This window comes from Cladophialophora immunda, assembly GCF_000835495.1.
Source record: "Cladophialophora immunda strain CBS 83496 unplaced genomic scaffold supercont1.5, whole genome shotgun sequence".
Taxonomy (NCBI): domain Eukaryota; kingdom Fungi; phylum Ascomycota; class Eurotiomycetes; order Chaetothyriales; family Herpotrichiellaceae; genus Cladophialophora; species Cladophialophora immunda.
The window spans coordinates 3,709,693-3,732,134 of NW_015622545.1; the positions used below are offsets into that span (position 1 = coordinate 3,709,693).

Genomic DNA, 22,442 nt, shown 5'->3' on the forward strand with positions numbered 1-22,442 from the left:
GGCTGGGCAGCGGGCCTTTGAGGTGGGGAGGGGAGATGAGGCTGCACGGCTGGTAGGCACGAGGCTCGCTCTGTTGTCAGCGGGAGCGGCACGAGGCTGTCACCCTATTGTTACCTACTGCATTATCCCATCCATGCTCTGTGTCCTACAAGTATATCCTGTGCAGCCCAACTAGCCCTAATCCAGTCCATCCGAGGCTCGCGGTGACGAACTAGCTGGTAGGAAAACTCGATTTAAAGCAGCCACTGCGTCTGCCGGCTCACTCCCTCCTCGTCGTTAACCTAGGTGTTGAATCCCTCGGCAGTGCTCGGGTATCTGGTAGATGAAAGTTATCATGGAAGAGGCAAGGGTTGCTGCATACTCGGCCCGAATATTGTGACTAAACTAACTAGCTTTTGGAGAAAAGACGAGGCTGAGAGAGCTCAATCTATCAAGGTATCTCGTGAATATGTACTGTTAACGCCATCCAAATGCCAAACGAGGCCCACGACGCTATGACTCGCGGAAGAAATCTTCTCGCACAATATGGCTCTTGTCGCACATGCCCCGGAAGATGCCACCTGCTTCGAATAGATTGATGGGAGTATCCAATTCCGCAATCCTTCCTTGGTCCATCACGCAGATGCGGTCGTAGTTGATGATGGTCTTCAGGCGGTGAGCAATACACAAGACCGTCTTGCCGGCAAAGCCCGTCCGCATGGTCCGCTGGATCTTCTCGTCGGTCTCAAAGTCGACCGAGGAGGTCGCCTCGTCACAGACGATAATCTGTGAGTTGCGCACCAGTGCTCTAGCCAAGGCCATCAGTTGCCGCTGGCCCAGTGAATAGTTCAAGCCTTCTTCATCTACGGGACTGTCGAGGTGGATCCGGCTGGCCCCGCCTGGCGCGTTGACGTTCGACGTGGATGTCGCCGCAGTCTGTGCGGTATCGGGACGATCGACCTTTTCTGCTGTCACCATTTCATCTCCAACGAGATCTGCTTTGCGCAGTGCTGCCCAGAGTTCCAGATCTGAATGCTCGTTGAAGGGGTCAAGGTTCGATCGGATAGTGCCTCGGAACAGGGTCGGGTCCTGCGGGATGATGGCTAGACGTGACCGCAGATCGTATAGACCAACGGTTGAAATGTCAACGTCGTCAATCTTGATCTGTCCCGACGTGAGTTCTGTCAATCGGAAAAGCGCCGACATGATCGACGACTTGCCAGCTCCAGTACGACCAACAATGCCGATTCTCTCTCCACCTCGGATTTGGAAATCCAGGCCGTGAAGAACGAGCGGTAGCCCCGGTCGATACCTCATTTCAACTTTGTTGAACGTGATGGCTCCCGTTTGAGGCCAGTGGTCGGGCACTTCGGCACCTTTCAGTGGCGCTTCCTCCTCTAACTGAGTGCCATAGAAGTGCAGCCGCTCTGTTGCGTTCATGTTGTTTTCCACTTCGGCCAGTTGCCGAACGGTAAACTGGATCATCTGTACAATGGCCAAAACATAGGACAAAACCAAACCCGCTATGCTAGGATTAACATTAAAACGATCTGTCACCACCAAGATGCCAGTAACAAAGACAAGTACATTTCCAATGGCGTCTAGCCGGGTAGACAACCATCGTTGGTTTGCAAATGTCAGGTAATATGCAGAGTTCATCCCGTCAATGGCGTCCCGCAAGCGTGTCGTGAAATAATTTTGCAGCCCGTACGCTCGAATAGATGCAACTCCTGAAATAGACTCCGAAAATCGTGCAAAGACTGTAGAACGGAGAACCGCTTCGTGTCGTTTGATTTCCCGTGCTGATGCTCTGTAATAACTCGACGCGAACAAGAACAGGATGAATAGGGGGCCCAAAGCCACAGCGAAATAGTGAAAGTAGGCAATGATCAGGGCGAAGACAGACGTGATCATGGCCAAGGTGAGGAAATACATCCTCATGGCATCGGTCAAACTGTTGTCCATCGAATCCACATCTTTTGAAAATCGATTGGTAATCCGGCCGAGAGGAGTAGTGTCGAAGAAGGACATGGGGGCGCGTAAGACTCGGGTCATGGCTCTTTGCAGCATGACCCTACTAGCGTTGGTGCCGCTCGTGGAAAGAAGAGTTGAGAACGTGAACATGAGCAACGCTTGCGACAGTCCCAGACATGCATATGCAGCAATGTATACCCCTTCGGAAAATCCGAACTTGTCGCTCGTCCACCAACTGAGCCACAAGCTGGTCACGATGTTGGCTCCTTGGGATAAGATAAGGGAGATGAATATGAGCGGCCAGAGTATCGGGGATCCTGATGCACGAATGTAAGCTCCCCAGACGGTCCAGCTGACCGACTTGACGGCACGCTCTTCTTGTTGCATCAGGCCCGCAGGTTTGCTCTTCTTGGGTTTCTTTCCGGGCTTTTGCTCGTTGGCTTCTCCATCCTTGGCTTTTGCCAGCGCACTCTCGTCCTCTTGAGCCGTGGTGGCCATTAATTTCTGGAAATCGACACTGGTGGTCATCAAGTTCTCAAAGGTGTCGATGGCTTGAATATGACCGTCTTCCATCCAGATGATCCGGTCACACCGGGAAAGAACATGAAGTTGATGAGTCGCCAGGATTCTGCATTTGTCCTTCATCAGACCACAGATTGCCTTGTCCATGATGTGGCGGCCAACGTGGGCGTCCACGGCAGAGAGCGGATCATCCATTAAGACGATGTCCGCGTCAAAGTAGATTGCCCGCGCAATGTTCAACCTCTGCTTCTGACCGCCTGAGAGAGTGATGCCTCGCTCACCGATCTCTGTCTGATCTCCTGCGGGGAGGATTTCCAGGTCGGGTTTCAAGGCGCACGCATCGATGACATCCCTGTACCATTTGGACTTGTACGGCTTACCGAAAAGAATATTATCCTTCAAGGTGGCATTCTGGATCCAAGCATATTGCGGACAAAACGCACGAGTAGATGCCATCTTGAGTTTGCCATCTGTTTTGCGCATATCTCCTGCCAGAGCGGCGAGAAGTGAGGTCTTACCAGAGCCGACCGTTCCAATGACAGCGATCAATTCATTTCGGCCCACCGTGAAGTCCATGTCGTGCAGTTTGAAGGGTTCCACCTCCGTAGTCTCGCTTGCAATGTCTTCGTTGGATGCGCCAGGGGATTTCTTGTTCTTCTTCGCTGCTTTCTCGGCCTTCTTTTGAGCCTTCTTTCGTTCCTTCTCGGCTTTTTTGGCGGCCATGAGCTCACCTCTCGTCTGGAATGTGGCAGCCCGCTCCATATCTTGATTAGCAGTCCGTTCCCAAGTGAAGGAAGCATGTTGCACTTCAACCGCTGGCTCCATGTCCTCATCCCAGATGATCTCGTCTTGCTGTTCCTCGGATAGTAGAAATTCTTGGATACGTTGGATAGCCGTTTGGGCATCGGTAACTTGTCCAAGAACCAGAGGTAGCAAGTTGAGTGGCATCCGTAGGGAGTTGAAGAGGGCCAAGGACGAAAAGATCCGCGAGGGAGCAAGACCGTGGTCAGAAAGTGAATATGTAATGAAGGCAAGCATTGCTGCGAACACTGGCATTGACATGGCGACCGCGTTGATGGCATTTCGGATTGACAGCAAGACCTGGACAGCCCTGATCTCTCTCTTGCGGAGTTCCTTCAGCCGGTCCAGAAAGCTCGTCTCCCATCCAAAGAATTTGACAAATCGCACGGAGCCCAGGATTTCCTGTGTCAGACCCACACGCTGATCTGTAACTTTGTTGATCTTTTTCCTCCTTGCTAGGAGAGACTTGATAGCCTTGGTCAGGATGGGAAGCACAATAACCAGTAATGCGTAGCCGGCCAAAGCACTATATCCAATATTGATACAGAGCACGACCAGAACGACGATGATCTGAATGGGCGACGTCCACATGATATGGAACAAGCCGGAGGCTTGATCAATACGATAAGTATCAACACTCATCAAGTTGACAATCCTGCCATTGTTCCAGCCGACGCCGTCTCCAGCAATCCCGGCGCCTTTGTCAGGGGTAACTTTTGGGCCACCCTTGGGAGTAAGTCGCTTGGACAAGACGCGGGCAAGAGTCGATCTAGCCTCGTGCTTCTCGTCTTCTGCCTGTACTACCGTCTCCGACTCTCCTTCAGCTTTGATCTCCTTCCCGCCGGCTTTTGCCCTTCCGGAGATGACCAAGGATTTCTCAAAAATGGCGTTAATCAGCACCGCTCTGCACTCTCCTCCAACCATCATGCCACGGTAAATGAAATGATTGGTCGCCATGGACTGACACATTTGCATGAATGTGATACCAATGACCAGGCCTATGCCGTGACCAATGCTGGGAGATTTGCCACCGGTCTTGTCTGCGATCCAGGCATCTGTAGCAAACTGAATCAGGTAGCGAGTGGTGAAGGGGGAAAAGACCTGGAACAGGGCAGAGAACAATGCACACATGGCCCCAAGCAGGAATTCGCCTCGAAAGGTGTCGAAAAGAGCGAACATCAGAGGGTTGCGCTCCCCTCGAGCAACACGACGTTTGAAAGACGCCGACAGCTTGTCCCTCATGGTTGTGGCGCTTCTGTCAGGGTTGACAAGCCAAATGTCGTTCAACTCGATGGGCCGCTTGTAGCCCGTGGTCATGAGAGGATTCATCCATTGGAACAGGAGGAGACTGAGGAAGCTCGCGTTGTATTCTCGACATACCGTCCTCTCTTCCGGTATAGGAGGAGGGTGCCGGCGGAGCGGATTTATTCTGTAACGCCATGGTACTTTCTCTGGCTTGGTCTGTACATAGGCAGGAGTGCTGGCTTCAGTCGCTTCGGTCACGGTCGACTCGACCTTTTCCAAACGTGCACTGTCTTGGCTCCTGCCTCGCCCTTCTCTTCTCGTGTCTCTGGGGACTTCTAGATATTGTACTCTCTCGTCTCTCTTTTCCAGATCCTGCTCCTCAACGTCGTTCCGCGAGAGGGCGCGCTCGAGGTCTCCCTCGTCGTCAGTATGCGCCATGGCGATCGGTTCCGCTCTAGAGGACAGCCAACAACGAGTGAAGGGGGATGGAATCTTGCGAACAGTCCATGACGGAGTGACTGTCCACGCGGGGAGGGGCAGCTAATATGTAGTATCACATCCGAAGAATCGGTGACGGGAGGAATGAGAGCCGGGAAGTTGATGACTGGGAGGGGGACCAGGATCAGGCGCAAAACATCCTCGGTGTTGTCGTAATGAAAGTCGAGCAGACCTTTACGGAAAAGCGGCCACAAGCGAGAGGGAAGGTGTTGAATGGGCGGAGACGTTCCTCAGTGCTGGAGCTAATGGGAGGTAGAGGAGCTGACCGGGCAGGCTTCTCATGATGCAGAGGGTGGACACAAGAACCGGGACTTCGAGCCCTGTCGATTGGGCGGCTTTTGGCTTGCATTCTTTCGAGGCTAGCTGGACGGCGCACCTTTTGAACCACGGCCTAGGTGGGTGGGTGTTGAAAATCTGGACAATCCCCAATTGGCGCACGCGAGGCGAAGCTTGTATCTGCCCGTTTGCCCCAACAGAGTCAAGTGGGACGATACTGGCGATGCCGGTGATGCTGCTACTGGAGCTTAGCAATCCAAACGCCCTGAGCGGGCAATTTCAGATCCCCGCAAAATTCAATTTTCCTTTGCAGTAAATGAATCATCGTTCATTCTGTGATGATTGCGATGGCAATATTGACGGCTCCCACCGATTGTGGAATGTGGGCGGTGGAGCGGGCGTCGAAAAAGTGGATGTCCCATTTTTTGCCATCCGCAGGCGCAGGCAGCAAGTGAAAAACAATCATGGCAAACCGTCCATTATTCATCCTCGCATGATCTCACCACCATGTGTTACCAGCACTCATTATCGCACCCCGGTACCTGGCTGCCCGAATCCCCCAACCGCCTCGAGGCTGGCTCAAAACTCTCCACGTTCGCCGGAGTCGAGTGCTGTGCAACTGCTCAACCACGTTCTTGTGTATCCCCAGAGACCGCCACTTCACCTACTGAAAGATTTCCTGGCGCTGTGCAACAGGCGGCAATCCAGCGGTAACGACAAATCACAAGAACCCGCGGACATTATGCATGACTGCCTGAAGCCCGACCGCTTAACCCCACCAGCCGTCTGGGACCTTTTTGCCCCGGCAGATGACTCCTCGAACCTCGCTACATATACCCAGCCGGGTAAGACGTGCCGGCAGGAACAAAAACATTGAAAGGGGGTCCTTGTGGTCTGTCTAATACTCTTATGGGGGACTGCGGTCCTGGCGCCTGTTATCTCGGGGCCGAGATTTTTTCTATATTTTCCGATCGAAAGTGGAGGCAAACATTGTGCGTCTATTCTGCCTTGGGTACCCAGAAGAGGATGATAGCAGACACTCCACCGGCAAATCGGCTCATTTGCTTACGAAATGTCCTTCTGAAGAGGAGGAAACCAAACTCATAGTGCTATTGTACTTGAGCTCGACGTGGCACTGGTTAAGGGAGCTGTTGCAGAACGACTAATCCTTCGGCATACAGCTCAGGTCTTACATGTCCTCTTTGTAGATGGGACAGGTAAGTGGAGAGCCCTTCCCTACAAGGTGTTGCTACAAGGACCCCTCCACCTACAACTGCAGATGCTGCTGGCTCCGCTCAAAAAATAGGGTTGGTCCATCTGGGGTACGCCAGCGGCTATGTACCTAGATACGTGTAAGAGCCTTAGGCATGTAAGCTTCCTCGAGAGCCCTAATGTTGGCCAAATATGCACTACCTACAGCTTTAGTATCGGACAATTATCCAGTACTCGTCTTTCCAGTCTTAAAGGCGGTCTGGATCAACCTCCGGAACCGGTCCGTCGAACAGGAGGCTCCAATAGAGACATGGACCTGAGATACCGGACAAGAATCTGATACAGAGAAGCTAAAACTGGTGCACTATTCTCACTACAATCACTTTATGCAGCAAACACGGCCCTGCTTTCGATTCCCTTGTCGTCATGACCCGGCGAGGTGACTGATCGGCGCCGGAGAGGCACAGCGGCCATTGTCTGCACCGCAAAAGCAGCCGGTTCAGATGCTCGAGTCCTATGCTGAAGATCATCACCTTGGACGAGGCGAATATGCTACCAGGCTCCTTCGAGAACACATGTTTGATGACTCGGCGCCGACACTCACCCGCCAGGGCTCCTAAAAGTTTGTACTTGCTGCGACCTCTTTGAGAAGGTCTGTGGTTCTTCGTAGTTCAGTGACCTTTTTGTCGACCCCTTTCCAAGAATCTGGGCCAATGATCACCCTCAGCAAGTTTTCTCTCTTGATAAGCTCTCCGGCTTCGCCTTGTCCTGTTGCAGCCTCAAACATCACTTGAGCGGCCTTGCTAGGGTCTCCAATCGCAACCTTGGGCAATGTTGAAATGAGCTGAAGCCTTTGAGTTACTGGATGGCCACCGCCATATTCCACTGATGGCTGTATGTGTTTCCCTGTGCTCGAACTGCCGAACTCGGTTCTGTATGCCCCCGGTACAATGATGAGAACTCTGATCCCAAATTGTACAACTTCCTGGCTGCAAGACTCGGATGCAGCTTCCAGTGCAGCCTTGCTTGCTGCATAGACGCCGCACGCAAGGCCCGGGGCGACGCCCTGTGTGCTGGAGACATTCATGATAACCCCAGATCTTCGTTTTCTCATCTGAGGAAGAACAGCTTGCATAATCCTCAATGGCCCGAGAAAATTGACTCGCATCTGGAGGACAGTATCGGCGTCAGGTATATCCTCCAAAGCACCGAGAACACTGATCCCCGCATTGTTAACGAGTATGTCAATGCCGCCAAAGAGCGATTCTGCAGATTGTATTGTCGTCCTGATTTCTTCTTCTGGCTGTGTCGCGTCAAGGGTGATCCATTTCCCGCCGCTATCCTCAACCTCCGATACCAACTCTGGCGTCTTTGAAGGGTTGCGCGATGATGCGATGACAATGTGGCCATTTTCAATGGCATATCGAGTCAAAGCGAGCCCCAAGCCAGCCGACGATCCGGTGATAAACCAGACTGGTGGCTTTCCATTGCTAGACATTTTTGGGTGAGAGTGCGGTGGATAGAGGCTTTCTTCCACTGCAATTGAGAAGGAGAGATGGCTGCCAGTTCTCGGTGTTGAGCGAAGACATCAACCCACACAGTTCTTTTATATGTCTGCCGGCCTGTAGTCTCAAGCACGCTGTCAACATGATTAAGCAATGAAGGTTTCGGACATATACACGGATTTTGCAAGTCAGTCTGCGAGTTCTAACCTGCGAGAGCTTTGATCTTCTCTGATCAGAAGAATGTCTTGTGTACTCTTCTCAGCTCTGTGATTGATCAACTCCACGTGTTTACATCACAAGTGCCAGGCCAGCCAATGTCGTATTTGTTGGCTCTGCAAGCGGCTGACTCGGTGTAGTTGGGCTTAGGACCCGAGTGTCCGTATTTCCGCGCGTTGCTGTTCTGGACTGGTGTTAGAATGATAACAAGGCTGATTCAATCAGAAGAAGAGATGTGTGCAATGTGTCAGGTCTACTGCTCCCTCGCATCGACAGGCACCTCGTAGCCATAGCTGGACGACTTGGAGTGTGCAGCAGCCACTCAGGGAGGCCTGGAACTGCCTCGGAATGGCGTCGGATGCAGAAAACGTGCAGTATTATTTAGGCGCAATGTGATTGGCTCTCCAGTTGGAAGCATTGCACGCCACTTGCCCTCGTCTTCAATCCAATCTCAATCACCTTCGACAGCTACTCTCCGCTCCAATCCATCAGATTATTTCCGGTTCTGTGCCATCAGTGCTGTACCTGGCAAGCTTCGACATCGGCCATGGCAGCTCTACGCACAGCATCGCGCCTGGTGGCGCCCGCCCGAGCTACAATCCGATCTTCCTACGCTGCGAGATCATACGCCACCGTCACCAAGGACAGTGCCGCTGATCTGTCCGCCAGCCGACCCCCAGTCCCTCCGTCGAAGACCAGCACGGTGCAAGAACCAAAACCGGACAAAGATGCAAAGATCAAGACATTCCACATCTACAGATGGAACCCAGACGAGCCGACGTCGAAGCCGAGGATGCAGACATACACTCTGGACTTGAACAAGACTGGCCCGATGATGCTGGATGCGCTGATTCGAATCAAGAATGAGGTCGACCCGACGCTCACCTTCCGTCGAAGCTGCCGTGAGGGTATCTGCGGCAGCTGCGCTATGAACATTGACGGAGTGAACACTCTTGCCTGCCTGTGTAAGATCTGCGGCATGTCTCTGGTATACATCTCGAATTGACAATGCGTTACAGGCCGAATCCCCACGGATACGTCTAAGGATTCCCGGATCTACCCCTTGCCGCACACCTACGTGGTCAAAGACCTCGTCCCCGACCTGACGCAATTTTACAAGCAATACAAATCTATTAAACCTTTCCTGCAACGAGACACGAAGTCACCGGACGTGGGTTATGCCGCCGGGCTCAAAAAAATTCATCTGCTGATATGTTTATAGGGCAAGGAAAACCGACAGTCACCCGCCGACCGGAAGAAGTTGGATGGGTTATACGAATGCATCCTCTGCGCTTGTTGCTCAACTTCATGCCCGTCTTATTGGTGGAACAGTGACCAATATCTGGGCCCTGCCATCCTCCTTCAGTCGTATCGCTGGCTAGCCGATTCTCGTGACGAACGCAAGGCTGAGCGCAAGGAAGCGCTGGACAATAGCATGAGCTTGTACCGTTGCCATACCATTCTGAACTGCTCGAGGACCTGCCCGAAGGGACTCAACCCTGCCAAGGCAATTGCAGAGATCAAGAAGAGCATGTCTTTTGCTTAGTTCGGCGCGAGGAAACAGATCTCTGGTTGGGAGCGGACTATCGTGGCTGTTCGGGGGTGCAACTGAGGCCTTCAACGACACACTTTGGTCTGATCAGATAGTGAAATGCTGTATATATAAATGCAGTGCATGATATTTGATGACTTGGCAATTACCTGTCTCTTCACATTCATACACACAGCACGGAACAGACAACCGAAGCACTTGCACAACTGGGATCACCCGTATCTCCATTGGCGGGCATTCCCCTGCCTTATCAACCTGCGGAATGCACTAATCGCATTCGGCCGAACATGTCTCCGTAGTCCAATGTGTTGATTAAAAATGCAAACCCATAACAATCGCGCAATTGACCCCAGCTATTGCGATTCTCCTGCTGGCAGGTCTGAGAGCATATACATATACAATGGAGAGCTCGTGCTCGTGTCAAGCTCTCGGCAGCTTACAGCTCTGGATTGATTCCCTAAGACCCTCCACCACCAGTCGGAGGACGCGTTCGGCAGAATGCATCCCGACCACGTCGCAGGCAAGACAACAACAGTCACTTGCCGATCGGGCCTTCGATCAGCTACATCCCCTCGATAAGACATCAGCTACAGATCATGATGAGGAGGAGGAGACGGTCTTGTATCTGGGATATGGGTCCAACCTGAGCGCTGAGACCTTCAAGGGAAAGAGAGGCATACATCCGGTATCGCAGGTCAACGTTCTCGTACCGAGCCTGTCCTTGACCTTTGATCTACCGGGAATACCATATTCTGAGCCGTGCTTTGGAAATGTACGCTACAGAGAGGTGACGCCCCAGCAAGACGGAGGCTGTACGTCTACCAAAGACTACCACAAAGATCGTTGGTCAAAAGGTCTGGTTGGCGTGGTCTACGAAGTGACCAAGTCCGACTTTGTGCACATTATCGCTACAGAAGGAGGGGGCGCAGGATATCAAGATGTCCTTGTTGATTGCTACGCCCTCACTGGGGGTCCAATGGAGGATGTCCCACTGATGCCCTCGGGACAACCTTTCAAAGCACATACCCTGTTTGCACCCTCCAAGACCACTCGACCTGACCCTTCCTACGCACAACCGAGCCCGAGATACCTCAAACTGATCACAGACGGCGCCGAAGAGCACGGTTTACCCCTCGAGTATCAAGCCTTCCTCCACCAGATTCGAACATTTCACATCACAACCACAAAGCAGAGATTGGGCTCGTTCATCTTTCTGAGTGTGTGGTCTCCCCTGTTCTTGTTTTTCGTGGGTGGGGCCGCTGCGATATTTCTGAAACCAGACGGAACCTATCCAAAGTGGTTCGCCAAGTTCTTGAATGCTATGTTTGCGGCATGTTGGGCGAGCTACGACAACTTCTTCAAGGAGACCTTTGGAGATGGCGAGAGGACCATGAGGGACAAGGACGAAGGTCATGAAGGTGATGCTGGTCATGAGTGTTTTGGTTCGGTCATGGACGAGAAAGAGCCATTGATTGAACGGGTCCAACATAAATACGGGGCAGTGAGCACGGTGGAACGAATTGTATGAGAATGAGTGTATGAAAATTTCAAGGGAAGTGTTTTTGATATAGAATGGAAGACTGCTCGGGATCGCCTTCTACTTGATTTGAACCATGGCTAATGCGTTGAGTATGCGGTGAGTTGGACAAGAAATTCGTGCTCTTTCATATTGGGTTGCCGTCTGCAACGACCGAACAAGTTCTGACATCTGTTCTTCTCTCTCCACTCCGTCCTCAGCCCACACGCGACTTCAACCATCGTTTTATTGCTTATCATCTTGTGCCATCTCACGCAATGGACAAGCAGTCTCACTTCCAAGCCTCGTTTTCAGCTCTTGTGAAATGTCTCCAGCAAGGCTTCCAGAAGGGAGGAATCGTGAGGCAAGTCTGCGCCACTGAGGATTGCATACGGGAAAGCTGATCAGATCTTCTCTACAGCCTACCAGCCGAGATCGTCAAGCCCTTCAGGCAACCCTTCAGTCCAACCGAAAGCTCCTTACTTCGCAATTTGCAAAAGATTTTAGAAAATGGCCGGCCCAAAAATATCATCCGCCTTGATTCACAGTCTTTCTACGTCGTCGCGTCAGTCATTCTTCATTTCCCATACTCAGAGACACAGAACAAGCTACTATATCTCTTCATGGTCAGTGGCACCCCACAAATGCTGGCTGGCATCCTGCTCATTCAGTCAGGACACAATCCGACAATATAAAAACGAGCATACCTTCGCTCCAGTCTTGTCCAGGGCTCACGGGGCTGAGCTTTCTCCCACACAAGTTAAAGAGCAGGGCGACTTCATTGGGAGAAAGCTGGGCGCTTGCATACTGCGCCATGTCGTGAGCAGTGAGAAAAGACCACAGCATCGCTGGAGGGTACTTGCTTCCTACAGCATCAACTGCTCCACAAGAATATTGAACCAAGCTGATATTGCACAGCTGGCGCAATTCCTCTCTGTCCTACTTCGCTCCACTTCGGTGGTGACAAATGAGATAATGGCTGCCGACGAAAGGTACTAAGCCGCCCGATGCCCATCCATCACTAACTCGAAGCCAGCCAGTACTTGATACCCATCCTTGAAATAGGGCAGAACTATTTCCTTCGCATACTGATAGCCGATGTGGTCCGACAACTACTCTTCAATGGGGCAGAAAGGGAAGCTTTGAAGAAAGCATGCAGCAAGCCAAGCCTTGTGGATGGCTTCCCGCTTTCGAAGAACGGCGATTCCATGTGGTTGAGCAACTTCGTCGACCACCTCAGCGGATTTGATCTTGCAAGGGCATTTACTAGACAGTACGAAGATCTTTCGGAACGTAGTGCAATGCTTGGCTAACGTTTTGCAGAGCCGAGCGTATCTTCAGGGTGCAGCGCCTGGAATGTGATGGAAACGAGTACTTTGAAAGTCCCTCGCCATTCGTCGCAACCGTGTCAAGCGAGATCTCCTTTCTAGTACCCAATGGGGTGGATATGCTCACATTGTTTTCTGTCCCTGTTTCGAAGAATATCTCCGTCAGTCACCAGGCCTCGGAGCCTGATTCATCGATGGTCGTTGAAATCCGATACCCTGGGGTTGAGGGGGACCGTTTCATAAATGGAGCCAAAGGTGCTATAAACAGCCTCACCATAACCCTATGTGATGAGGGTGCGGTGGAAGCCTTCATCCAAATGATTGAGGAGGCGCGGCATGAAAATGTGCATGACGACGTGCCAGGTGTCCCGGAAAATCCTAAGAAGCACTCAATTGCTTTCATTGAGCTGGAGCCAGCTTCTGCAGACGGCAACTGTGAATCGGTTGCAAGATTGAAGGCCACGGCAACCTCCGAGGCCGATGCTTCCTCCCCTCTTCGCAATATTTCATTGCGTACACGACAGCAGCAGGGATCGAAAGAGGCGCCAGTGACACAAGACCGCGGTTCTAACGTTGCGCCTTCGGCCAGTGCCAGCGAAAAGTCGACCGAGGACACGCCGGCCTTGAAGCTTCCTCTCGAGGATAAGCCCTTGATTGAACGACTACGTGCTTCGCAGAGAAGGCCAAGAGATGTGCAATCAAAAGACAAAGTAAGCTCTAGGAAATCACAGCTGGGTCGCAGGAATTTGAAAGCGGACGTCGCGGAAGGTGCAATGGGAAAAGGACACCCGCCTTCGACCGCCAGTGATGCTGCTCAAACTCAACCTCATTCTCCAGACCCATCCTTCCCATCCAACAAATCGAATTACAAGCATAACGCTGAATTGGCAAACAAGCCCACTCCCGCTTCGTCGGAGAAAGTACGCAAATTCATCGGCGTCGATCCCGGACGGCGGGTTGTCGACCAGCCCGCTGAATCGACCCGCAAACGGCCCAGGCATGAAATTACTATGGCTAACCTGATTGACGTCCAACCTGACTCACGAGGCGACTCTGAAGCTGGTAAACGATCGGCCAGAACTGGCCTCAAGCGGAGGGCGGGAAAAGTCTCCACAGCGCTCCAGAACGAACAGTCGCAGAAGCCATCTAAATTCGTTTCAAAAGCAGCTGAATTTGACCTCCCACCTTCCAATGATGAGGGATCCCGGCCCGCAAAGAAAACAAAGACGAAGAATCCCAAGGCCTCGATCAAGCCCTCTCCCAGGGAATCTGCAAAAGTGAACAGGCAGAATGTTCAGGTTGCAGCTTCACCAAAACGGCACAAGGAAAAGGCAATTGGGACGAAGTTGACCAAGACTCTGGAGATAAAGACCCAGAAGACTGCCGCTTCAACGAGGGCCAGGCGGGTTACTCAAGAACCAATATACATCGAAAGTGATGATGAGATCGAAGAGGGCGGTGCAGGGGAAGCAACCAACGCAGAAAAATCTCTTGAACACCAAGAGTGTAACAGCCTTGAGGAAGCAGCGGAAGACTCGCTTCCACTCAGCAAAGGGGCGCTAGAAAATGCACTGAAAGCCCCGCAACTCAATTTCGAAACCAACATGCGAGAGATTGTCGACGGCGACGGCACTGACCGGGAAGATCGGTCGATAGCAGGTGCCGTTGCGCGCGACCCTCCAGGTGGGCAAACCGCACCAAAAGCTACCCCTGTGGTTCCATCCACCAGTCATAAACAGACTCCAGCGAAGAAAGAGAAGCGTGTATCAAACCCCCCGACCACAAAAGCCGTCTCCAAAGATACGCCTGGTTTAGAGAACAATGGTCAGCGAAAATCCACCCCCCAGCGCAACTCGATACTACTGAGTGAAAGTCCGATACCTCCTGTGGAAGAGAAACTATTGCGAAAAACTAAAATCGTACACTTTGGTCCTCAAGGCCCTGCCAATCAGGCTGTTCAGCAAAAGTCCCCGGTGACGCCGGTCAGACCTGAAACAACAAAGGAGACCAGTCCGATATCTCAAGACTTAGATCTAAAGCAGGGTGAACGTGTGGAAGACATCGATGAACTTGTCCCGGACCACAGCTATGAGCCTATGCTGAGGCCACCAGAAATTAAGGAGACCCAACCCTCTTTTTCACATCACGGCGATGATATACTGAAGCTGTCCATCGGAGGCCGAGATGCGGATATTAATGCATATGCTGATAACGCGGACGAGCTTGTTATCGAAGGTTACGATGAATCAACAAGAGATATCCCTTACGACCAGGAGGCTTCTGAAAATATCGTCCCGGGAGCCGAGGACGCAGCAAGTGAGGTCTCTTTCCAGGTAAATGACCTTCACAGCTCGCACAAGAACGATACACAACAATACAGACTGCATATCCCTCTTCTTCCCGATGAACTGTCTCCCTACGACGCTCCTGGAGCCGAAGAGTCTCAAATTCCTGGTGAGCCGACACGCAAGTCCATCGGAACCAACTCGACCTTGGATCAGCAACATCCCCAACCTCAAAAGGTTGTGAGAACTAGCAAAATCCGTGCCAGTTATCGGACACCAGAAATGCAAGAAGTCGCGATTAGCAGTGTTGCAACCGACATGGTCCATCCGGTGTCCAAGGGAGTGGTAGAGCCTAAGAATTCTGAGGAGCCCCATGGGTTAAACCACTCGGGACTGATCTGTGAAGGCGACACTACATCTCGCATCCTTCCAATTCCTATCTCGCAAACCGCACACGCAGATGCAGAAAATGTCCACCGCCAACCCATTTCGGCACGGAAGGCAAATCTACAGACTGGTTCGCAAACCATGCGCAAGCCTTACACACCCCTCTCGCACCGTGTGACCGAGACGATGGGCACTCCCCCACCACCGACGATTCCGCTCCGGTCAGTCGAGCAATCTAATCCTCTTCGCAAATCCTGGCCGGCAGCTAAGGTGGATCTGCACGTAATTGTGCCTCAAAAGTCACCAAGTGAGCCAATTAAACCCGTCATTTCTGGTCCTGTTAGAGTGAAGAAGAGCCTTAGTGTGCCCATTTCAGGCATTGAGCCCCCACTGCCTGTGCTTGAATCCGAACTGCCTCCAGCAACGCCTGTCTCCTTCTCGACGCGCCTCAACTTACACCTGCCTCTCCCGGCCACCGTGACAGCAAACAACGAAGGCTCGAAGGCGATTGAAGGAGATACGAGTCAAAACGTCGGTAACGGCAGCTTGACCGTTGTGAATGAGGACGAAACGGTCTTTGGAGATCACTCAGACAAGGTGCTGAGACTAGGACGGAGACGACGATCTGAATTTGGGGACGATAGCTTTGGGACCACAACCCCTTTCCACCGAACGGGAGAAGGCATCAGACGGAATGATGCATTGGTGGGCGTCGTATCTGCCCGGGAATCTCAAAGAGGTGTGGTAGATGCGATCATCAACATAACTAATGTAAGTTGATCGCTCATGTCTCCTTGCCTTCACTGACATGTCTAGGATGTCCTTTTCCGATTCGGTGCGGAAGAAGACGCCATGAAAGCAACCGTCAACCAGTATGGCCGTGGAGGCAACGAAATCATCCGAACACTAACATCCACATGGGATCAACGTCTGGGTCACGAGCGCCGCATCTTGGGGGATGCGTTGAAGGCGGAGAAGGAGGTTCTCACATCGGCGCTTCAGCTCGTGGAAGACGGACAGCAATCTGGTGGAGCATGGAAGGAGACAATTTATGATCGGGAGTTAACGGGAAAGGTGCAGGAAAAGAGGAATAGCCTTGTGAGGAAGATTGAAGAGCTGAGGAATAGAGGCGGTCAGTGAGCTATCACGTGTGGTCGGGGATGTTGTTCGACCAGGTTCATGGGAGAAGAGGGTGGATTTACTATTGTGTGCTTGTAGTGATTATTCCAACGATGTACTGGTGCGCGGAAAAGGCATATGTTCAAGGGCAGATAAGTGAAGGTAGCATTGAAAAGATACAAGTATTCCATTTCCCCTCCGAGTGCTAGAACTTTTTGAATCCAAACAATATCATCTTGGTCCGTGTTCAGAAATGTCGTCCCGTAGCCGCCTGGGCCAGAAACTCCTGGGGCATCTCGATCTTCTCCGCCGTGCAGTTCCCTTCCTTGTCCACCAAGACGCCATGGTTCTTCTCAATCACCTTCCACTCCTCGATCTTGTACGTGGTGGGCTCGCTGGCCACAATGAAGTGCTTGCCGTGGTCCTCGGGCTTGAGGGTGGCATTGGGGTTTTTCGTGCCCGCGGCGTTGCCCGGGTACTTCCGGTTCAGGGTCACGCCGGCGGTGGTGCTGTAGTACAGGCTGGGCGGATTCTCGACGGCGTGGTTGCGCAGGCGCACGGCGACCAGCTGCTCGCCGTCGGTGCAGCACACGTTCAGCGAGCAGGCCTGGACGTTCTCCGCGCCCAGCGTCTCCTGCTGCAGCCGCACGATGGCGTGGAAGGCGTCGACCAGCGCGCCCAGCATCTCCCGCGGCGTGTACTGCCGTTCCCAGCTCTGCGGGCCGCCCCCGGCCGACTTGGTCAGGTTGGTGATGTACAGGGCCGCCAGGTGCTCCGAGTCGGTCGTGCCGTGGATGTTCTCGTACGCCGACTTCTCCATCAGGCTGAGCAAGGGTCGGCGGACGTCGGTGAAGTGCGAGATCAGGCCGTTGTGCATGATCGTGTGCCGCCCGAACACGAAGGGGTGGTTGTTGATGGCCGCCACCGAGGTGCCCGTCGCGGCGCGGATGTGCGCGAACACGGCCGTCGTCGACGTCCCCGCGCAGATGCTGTGGAAGTTGGCGTCGTTGTTCGGCGGCTGCGCGTTCTTGTACGTCGCCGGCCGCATCCCGTCAATGCTGGTGATGAACGACGAGCGCACGGGTGTGTACCACACCAGGCCGAAGCCGTCGACGTTGTTGAGTCGGTTCCGCAGGCTGATCTCGAGCTTGGTCGTCTGCTCGCCGGGGACGTGCGAGAAGAGCTTGGGGAGGTAGTGGTCGTGGACTTGTTTGGCAATGCCGTGTTCGGGGGTGATGAGGACGTCCTCCAGGAGGCATTCTTCATCGGGCGAGATGTAGGCAAACCACCGACACATGTTGTCGTTGTGTGTTGGTTCTTTTTTTTTTTTCCTTCTCTTCTCTTTTTTACCTTGAACTACTTAGAATCAGTATTCTCTTCTTTCCTTTCTCTCGCTTCTTTTCTTTTGGCTCTTTTGGGAGCTGTAGATGAATCAAATTCTACTCAAATATGGTATTCATATAGGAAATGAAGGGGGAGTCGAGTGCTAAAGTATCCCGGGTATAAATGTGGCGGTCTGGCTACAGCACGGCAGATATCTCAGGCAGAGCGGAGTCAATGGGATATAGCGAGGTCCCCAATATTTATTATTGGCGAGTCGACACGCCAAAGGAATGGCTAAAAGAAAAGCAAAAAAAAGGAAGCCCGAACAAGGGAGGAAAAAGCGACGTAAGGGAATCGTGTTGGGTACATGGCAAAGAGGGGGGGGGAGGGAGGAGAAACATCAGCTCCCTCGCCGCCTACAACCACCCCACGTTTTCTCCTTCTCCAGCTGAGGCCTCGGTTTCTCCTTCCTTCCTTCCTTACTGCTTGTCCAGGCATTGGCCTTCCCAGTTCCAGGGTGTTGGGACGTTCAAACTGGGAATAAGATGCAAGCATCTCGTCAAAAGATCTGGTCTGCGATCTCACAGCCACGTAATCGGTCAATCAGCGCCGCAGGGATTTCGGGAAAAAGGTGAACGGACCCGATTACGTCATTGCGCACAAGCACGCTAAGCTTTTGCCAAGCCATGACGCGCTCTAGCGTGTCGAAGAACGGTCCCAAGACATATGCAGTGCGACTCTTCTGTTGTTTATTGGAGTCCCAGGCTCACTCTCTTCTTCTTCACGCTCTCGCTGCCAGAAAATTGGAGGGATCCCAGACCCCACGAATTCTCTGGGCACGAAAGAACTCCCACACCAGGGGGCTCCTCCAAGTTGTGGCCAGCAGAATCTGAGGCGAACCGTCCAACAACAAGCCAAGGGTCAGAGCGACCAAATGCAAACCTAACAAATCCCCCAGGTTTCCGCTGGCCGAGGAACTCCCACGCCAGGGGAAATGCAAAGTTCCAAGCAGGAAATTCCGGGGTCAAGGACGAACTGGCAGCCCTCCAGGTGGAAATGCGAAGACATGGAGCAAGAGCTTGTGGACGTGAGGCAGTGATATACCGCATCCAGTGTTCCGCAGCATCTGGAAAAGGACGGACAGGGCTTTCTCGACAACTTGCAGGAGACGATCACGAATGTGCGTGGGCATCGGGAGAAAATTCGCATGGACATGAGCTTACTTCACAACATTGAAAGGTGCTTGGGTTTCATTGCAGACACATTAGACATACAAGAGCAATGCAGCAGGTTGATTATTGTCACGATCTCCTCACTCGTGGATCGTCAGGGGCTTGCCGAACACGCTTACCAGGAGCATCTGCGTGACACGTCGACTCAAGTTGGAGGATCTGGCACATGAAGTCGTCGGTCATTTGCAACAATACAACAAGACCGGGACGTGAGCTAGCTCATCTCGTCGACTTCTCAGTCAGCAGCAAGGATCATCGCATGCTCTGGGATGAGGTCTAGCGATGCACCAGCGGACATGATTTTGCGTTCAGTAGCAGCGTGGCTGGGAAGACGGATATGTTATTGAGAATACAAGTTCTATTGTCTATGAACTTGGTCTTCTATGGTGTCTGTTGGTTCAATCCCACCAACCGATTCTTGCCCGAGCCAATGTCCTAGCCCCAGCACACCTGCATTGCATTTCCATCTCCATCTTCGTCTCCAGAACAGACCGAGGCATCTCATTCTGTGTCATGCACATGAATCTCACGATGTCCTCCATCCACCTGCCTCACGAGCGCAGGGTGGACCCATGCTTTACTGATTCCCACGACCGCGACCGCGACCAGCCATAGGCCGGGCTCTTGACGTCGTCCTGTGTCGAGGGATCATTTCGGCCCATTGGGCCATCAGACCATCGTCTATCAGGCCCGAGTCCAGCATGTCGCTCAAGCCGTCCATGATTCCGACACTTGGAGACGAAAATGGAAAGCATGCAAAAGGCAATAACAAACACCAAGCTCTGCGGGCCAGCCCCGGCCAATACACGTGACCCAGACCGGTAGACGACTAGATGCGGTTAGACAGGTACACATGAGAGGAGGCTAGCAAGACTGGCAGTTCTAGCGACACTAGCGAGACTAGCGAGTGGCGGCGTCCTTAGTGTCAACGGGGAACAGCGTGTGGCGTCGGTTTGTTGATCGCCAGGACCAGCCTTCCCCATGTTTGCCCAGTCAAAGCTGCACACAGCCTGGTCACCTTTGATTGCCCTCGGATCCAGCTCCAATCGGTGGGCTGATGAAGCAAACACCTCATCTGGGGACCAGAGTCAGGCCCATGGCGCCCCAATCAATATATTGCCCCGTAGGTTCCCCATGCGGCCATGTGAAAGAGTGACAGGTGAAACTCAGCTGGAAGACGCACCCCCAGAGCCCGCCTCTCTGCGCCAACTCCTACGACTTCTCGTCCTCTGTACACGTACTTGACGGAGCATCTTGACATCACCAGCCAACGCTCCTGCCCTGCCTCGAGAAGTCTCTTTGGCAGATGACAGCTGGCACCTGAGCCTGCCTTGATCACCGCACTCCCTTTCTCCCAAACACCGCAATATTCCCCCTCGTTACCCGAGACATCCTCACCGACTTGACACTTTCGGGTCAACATGGGCTTTTGAAACGCTCACCTCCGCCCTTAGGCACTTTACAGTTATTTTCCTTCAGGAGCATTGGCTTCACCGACCACATCTCTACCTCCCGGCACCTCTTCAGGTTTGCATCGGCACCTCTATCACTCCAGACTGGAATACGCAACCATGACCACCACAGCCGAAGCCACGGAGCTCACTGAGCAGCAACCTCCCGCTTCACTCCAACGACCCAAGTCGGAATTCGATCCCTGCTGCAATGCCAAAGTTACCTCCCCTTTCTACCTCTACAACCATGACTCCCCCCGACCGTCCTTTGACGTGAAAAAGCCCGGCAACCCCGTCGAAGTTGCTGTCCAAGACCTCGAGGCCGGCACGTTCAACCTTTCACCGTCAATTACTCAAGAGAAGAAAGATGCACAGAGTTCGGCAGTTCGGGAGAGGTTCAAGTTTTGGAAGAGAGAGAAGCAGTGCATGACAAAACCGAAGCAGAGAGGATGCGTTTGGTTCACTCGGTTGCCCGCACGCCAACGCCTGCTGATCAAGATTCTCATTGGGTTGCTCATCATTGGAGCTGCTGTGGGAATTGCCGTCGGTGTCAGTGTTAAGGTCCATGGAACGGTGTACAAGGGCAACAACTCGACTTCGCAGATCGGTTGATCGTGTTGGCCAGTACTCGTGGCACCGCGGCAAGATTTCAAGATGAAAAAGGGACGAGAACCATCCATTCTTACCAAGACCAGTCAATCGCTGTGTTCAATTGTATACGATATTGGGAGTATAGATTATGGGGCATGGGACCACAAAAGGCGAGACCAAAACCAACAGGCAACTCGTTATTTCGACAGTGTGACAGATGATAATGACGGCGTACATAGGTAGGGGTCACGGAAGGATTCAGCGAGCGGGACTGGTTGGTAGCTAATGCCCATGAAGCGTTTTTCGTTCGATCGACATGGATATTGACAACGTGAGCCCGTGGTATTTTTCCCATCGATGTCCCCATCCAACACATTTCCCTGTCAGTGTGATCTCGCTTTGACATGTTTGTTTCAGCTACACTGGCTCCGATGCCAACTCAAACGCGACCACCCCCATACGTCCTCACATGTCGGATCACAATCTACTCCTGGGGCCGGCCTCGATGTATGTGCCGCCGAGCTTCAACATGTCGACGGCCTGGGTGACCATTTCCTCGACAATCTCCCTGGCGGGCTTGATGTCCTTGATGATGGCGCTGACCTGGCCCATGAGGAAGGGCATGTCGATGTCGGCCTCCTGCTCGAGGTCGTAGGCCATGGGCACGATGCCCTTGTCGGTGAGCTCGCGGATGCGCTCGGGCTGGGCCTCCCATTTGGCGACGTAGTCGTTGAGGCGGACGCGCAGGGGCCGGCCGGAGACGACGAGGGTGCGCAGCGTGTCGGTGAAGCCCGCGCTGACCACGGCCTCCTTGTGCAGGCGGCTGGCGCCGCTCTCCTCGGCGGCCACGAAGCGCGTGCCCACCCACACGCCCACGGCGCCCTGCATCAGCGAGCTGGCCAGGCTGCGCCCGTCGTAGATGCCCCCCGCGGCGACCACCAGCGCGGGCTCCCCCGTCAGCGGCGACCGGTACCTCTTCGCCACGTCGCACACCGCGGGGATGAGGATGCTGTTGGCGATGTCGCCCGTGTGCCCGCCGCCCTCGGTGCCCTGCGCGCACACAATGTCCACGCCCGCCTGCAGCGCCTTCTCCGCGTGCTTGGGCGCGCCCACCATGTTCATCACCAGGATCCCCGCCTCGTGCAGCCGCTTGATCGTCCGCGCGGGCGGCACCCCGACCGCGCTCACGAAGATCTTGGCCCCGTTCCGGATCGTCACCTCGATCAGCTCGTCCAGCTGCCCGTGCGTGTAGTCGTGGTTCGTCTTGCGCGCGGATCCGCCCACCTGCGGGAGCGCCAGGTCCACGCCGAACGGGAGCGAGGGGTCCGTCAGGTTGGCTTTGAGGTCGTCGATGATCTAGAACGGCCAGAGCGAGGTCGTTAGTTTGTGGGTTGAGTGGGTAGAGCTGTGAATCACAATTGGGGGGGGGG

The 22,442-nt window shown here is 53.3% G+C and overlaps 9 protein-coding genes across 9 annotated transcripts in view; 5 read left to right on the forward strand and 4 right to left on the reverse strand.

Annotated features, from left to right (window-relative positions):
* Window positions 1–320: 320 nt before the first annotated feature.
* Window positions 321–5,371, reverse strand: PV07_09411 (uncharacterized protein). Its single transcript, XM_016396670.1, has one exon. The coding sequence runs from the start codon at window positions 4,957–4,959 to the stop codon at window positions 493–495; it is 4,467 nt and encodes a 1,488-aa protein (XP_016246526.1). The 5' UTR covers window positions 4,960–5,371; the 3' UTR covers window positions 321–492.
* A 238-nt stretch (window positions 5,372–5,609) lies between these two features.
* On the forward strand, window positions 5,610–6,726 carry PV07_09412 (uncharacterized protein; the record flags this gene model as incomplete). Its single annotated transcript, XM_016396671.1, has 1 exon — window positions 5,610–6,726. A coding segment is annotated over one exon (563 nt), but the record flags the coding sequence as incomplete, so codon positions are not given.
* Window positions 6,727–6,958: 232 nt separating this feature from the next.
* On the reverse strand, window positions 6,959–8,456 carry PV07_09413 (uncharacterized protein). The gene has a single exon (XM_016396672.1). The coding sequence runs from the start codon at window positions 8,003–8,005 to the stop codon at window positions 7,124–7,126; it is 882 nt and encodes a 293-aa protein (XP_016246528.1). The 5' UTR covers window positions 8,006–8,456; the 3' UTR covers window positions 6,959–7,123.
* Window positions 8,457–8,664: 208 nt separating this feature from the next.
* On the forward strand, window positions 8,665–9,992 carry PV07_09414 (succinate dehydrogenase [ubiquinone] iron-sulfur subunit, mitochondrial). The gene is made up of 3 exons (XM_016396673.1): window positions 8,665–9,193; window positions 9,248–9,399; window positions 9,451–9,992. Exons 1-3 carry the CDS (start codon window positions 8,776–8,778, stop codon window positions 9,772–9,774), a joined length of 894 nt encoding a protein of 297 aa, XP_016246529.1. The 5' UTR covers window positions 8,665–8,775; the 3' UTR covers window positions 9,775–9,992.
* Window positions 9,993–10,122: 130 nt separating this feature from the next.
* PV07_09415 (uncharacterized protein) lies at window positions 10,123–11,465 on the forward strand. The gene has a single exon (XM_016396674.1). It carries the CDS (start codon window positions 10,181–10,183, stop codon window positions 11,306–11,308), a length of 1,128 nt encoding a protein of 375 aa, XP_016246530.1. The 5' UTR covers window positions 10,123–10,180; the 3' UTR covers window positions 11,309–11,465.
* A 1,353-nt stretch (window positions 11,466–12,818) lies between these two features.
* On the forward strand, window positions 12,819–16,621 carry PV07_09416 (uncharacterized protein; the record flags this gene model as incomplete). Its single annotated transcript, XM_016396675.1, has 2 exons — window positions 12,819–16,067; window positions 16,113–16,621. The coding sequence occupies 2 exons, from the start codon at window positions 12,819–12,821 to the stop codon at window positions 16,434–16,436; spliced, it is 3,573 nt and encodes a 1,190-aa protein (XP_016246531.1). The 3' UTR covers window positions 16,437–16,621.
* Window positions 16,622–16,662: 41 nt separating this feature from the next.
* PV07_09417 (uncharacterized protein) lies at window positions 16,663–17,744 on the reverse strand (the record flags this gene model as incomplete). Its single annotated transcript, XM_016396676.1, has 1 exon — window positions 16,663–17,744. The coding sequence occupies exon 1, from the start codon at window positions 17,710–17,712 to the stop codon at window positions 16,663–16,665; it is 1,050 nt and encodes a 349-aa protein (XP_016246532.1). The 5' UTR covers window positions 17,713–17,744.
* Window positions 17,745–19,977: 2,233 nt separating this feature from the next.
* PV07_09418 (uncharacterized protein) lies at window positions 19,978–21,393 on the forward strand. The gene has a single exon (XM_016396677.1). The coding sequence runs from the start codon at window positions 20,542–20,544 to the stop codon at window positions 21,031–21,033; it is 492 nt and encodes a 163-aa protein (XP_016246533.1). The 5' UTR covers window positions 19,978–20,541; the 3' UTR covers window positions 21,034–21,393.
* PV07_09419 (uncharacterized protein) overlaps window positions 21,152–22,442 on the reverse strand; it is a 2,451-nt gene continuing 1,160 nt past the window's right edge. Inside the window, exon 2 of the mRNA XM_016396678.1 lies at window positions 21,152–22,368. Within this exon, the coding sequence (XP_016246534.1) occupies window positions 21,490–22,368 (879 nt within the window). The 3' untranslated portion in view covers window positions 21,152–21,489. The remainder of the gene's footprint in view (window positions 22,369–22,442) is intronic.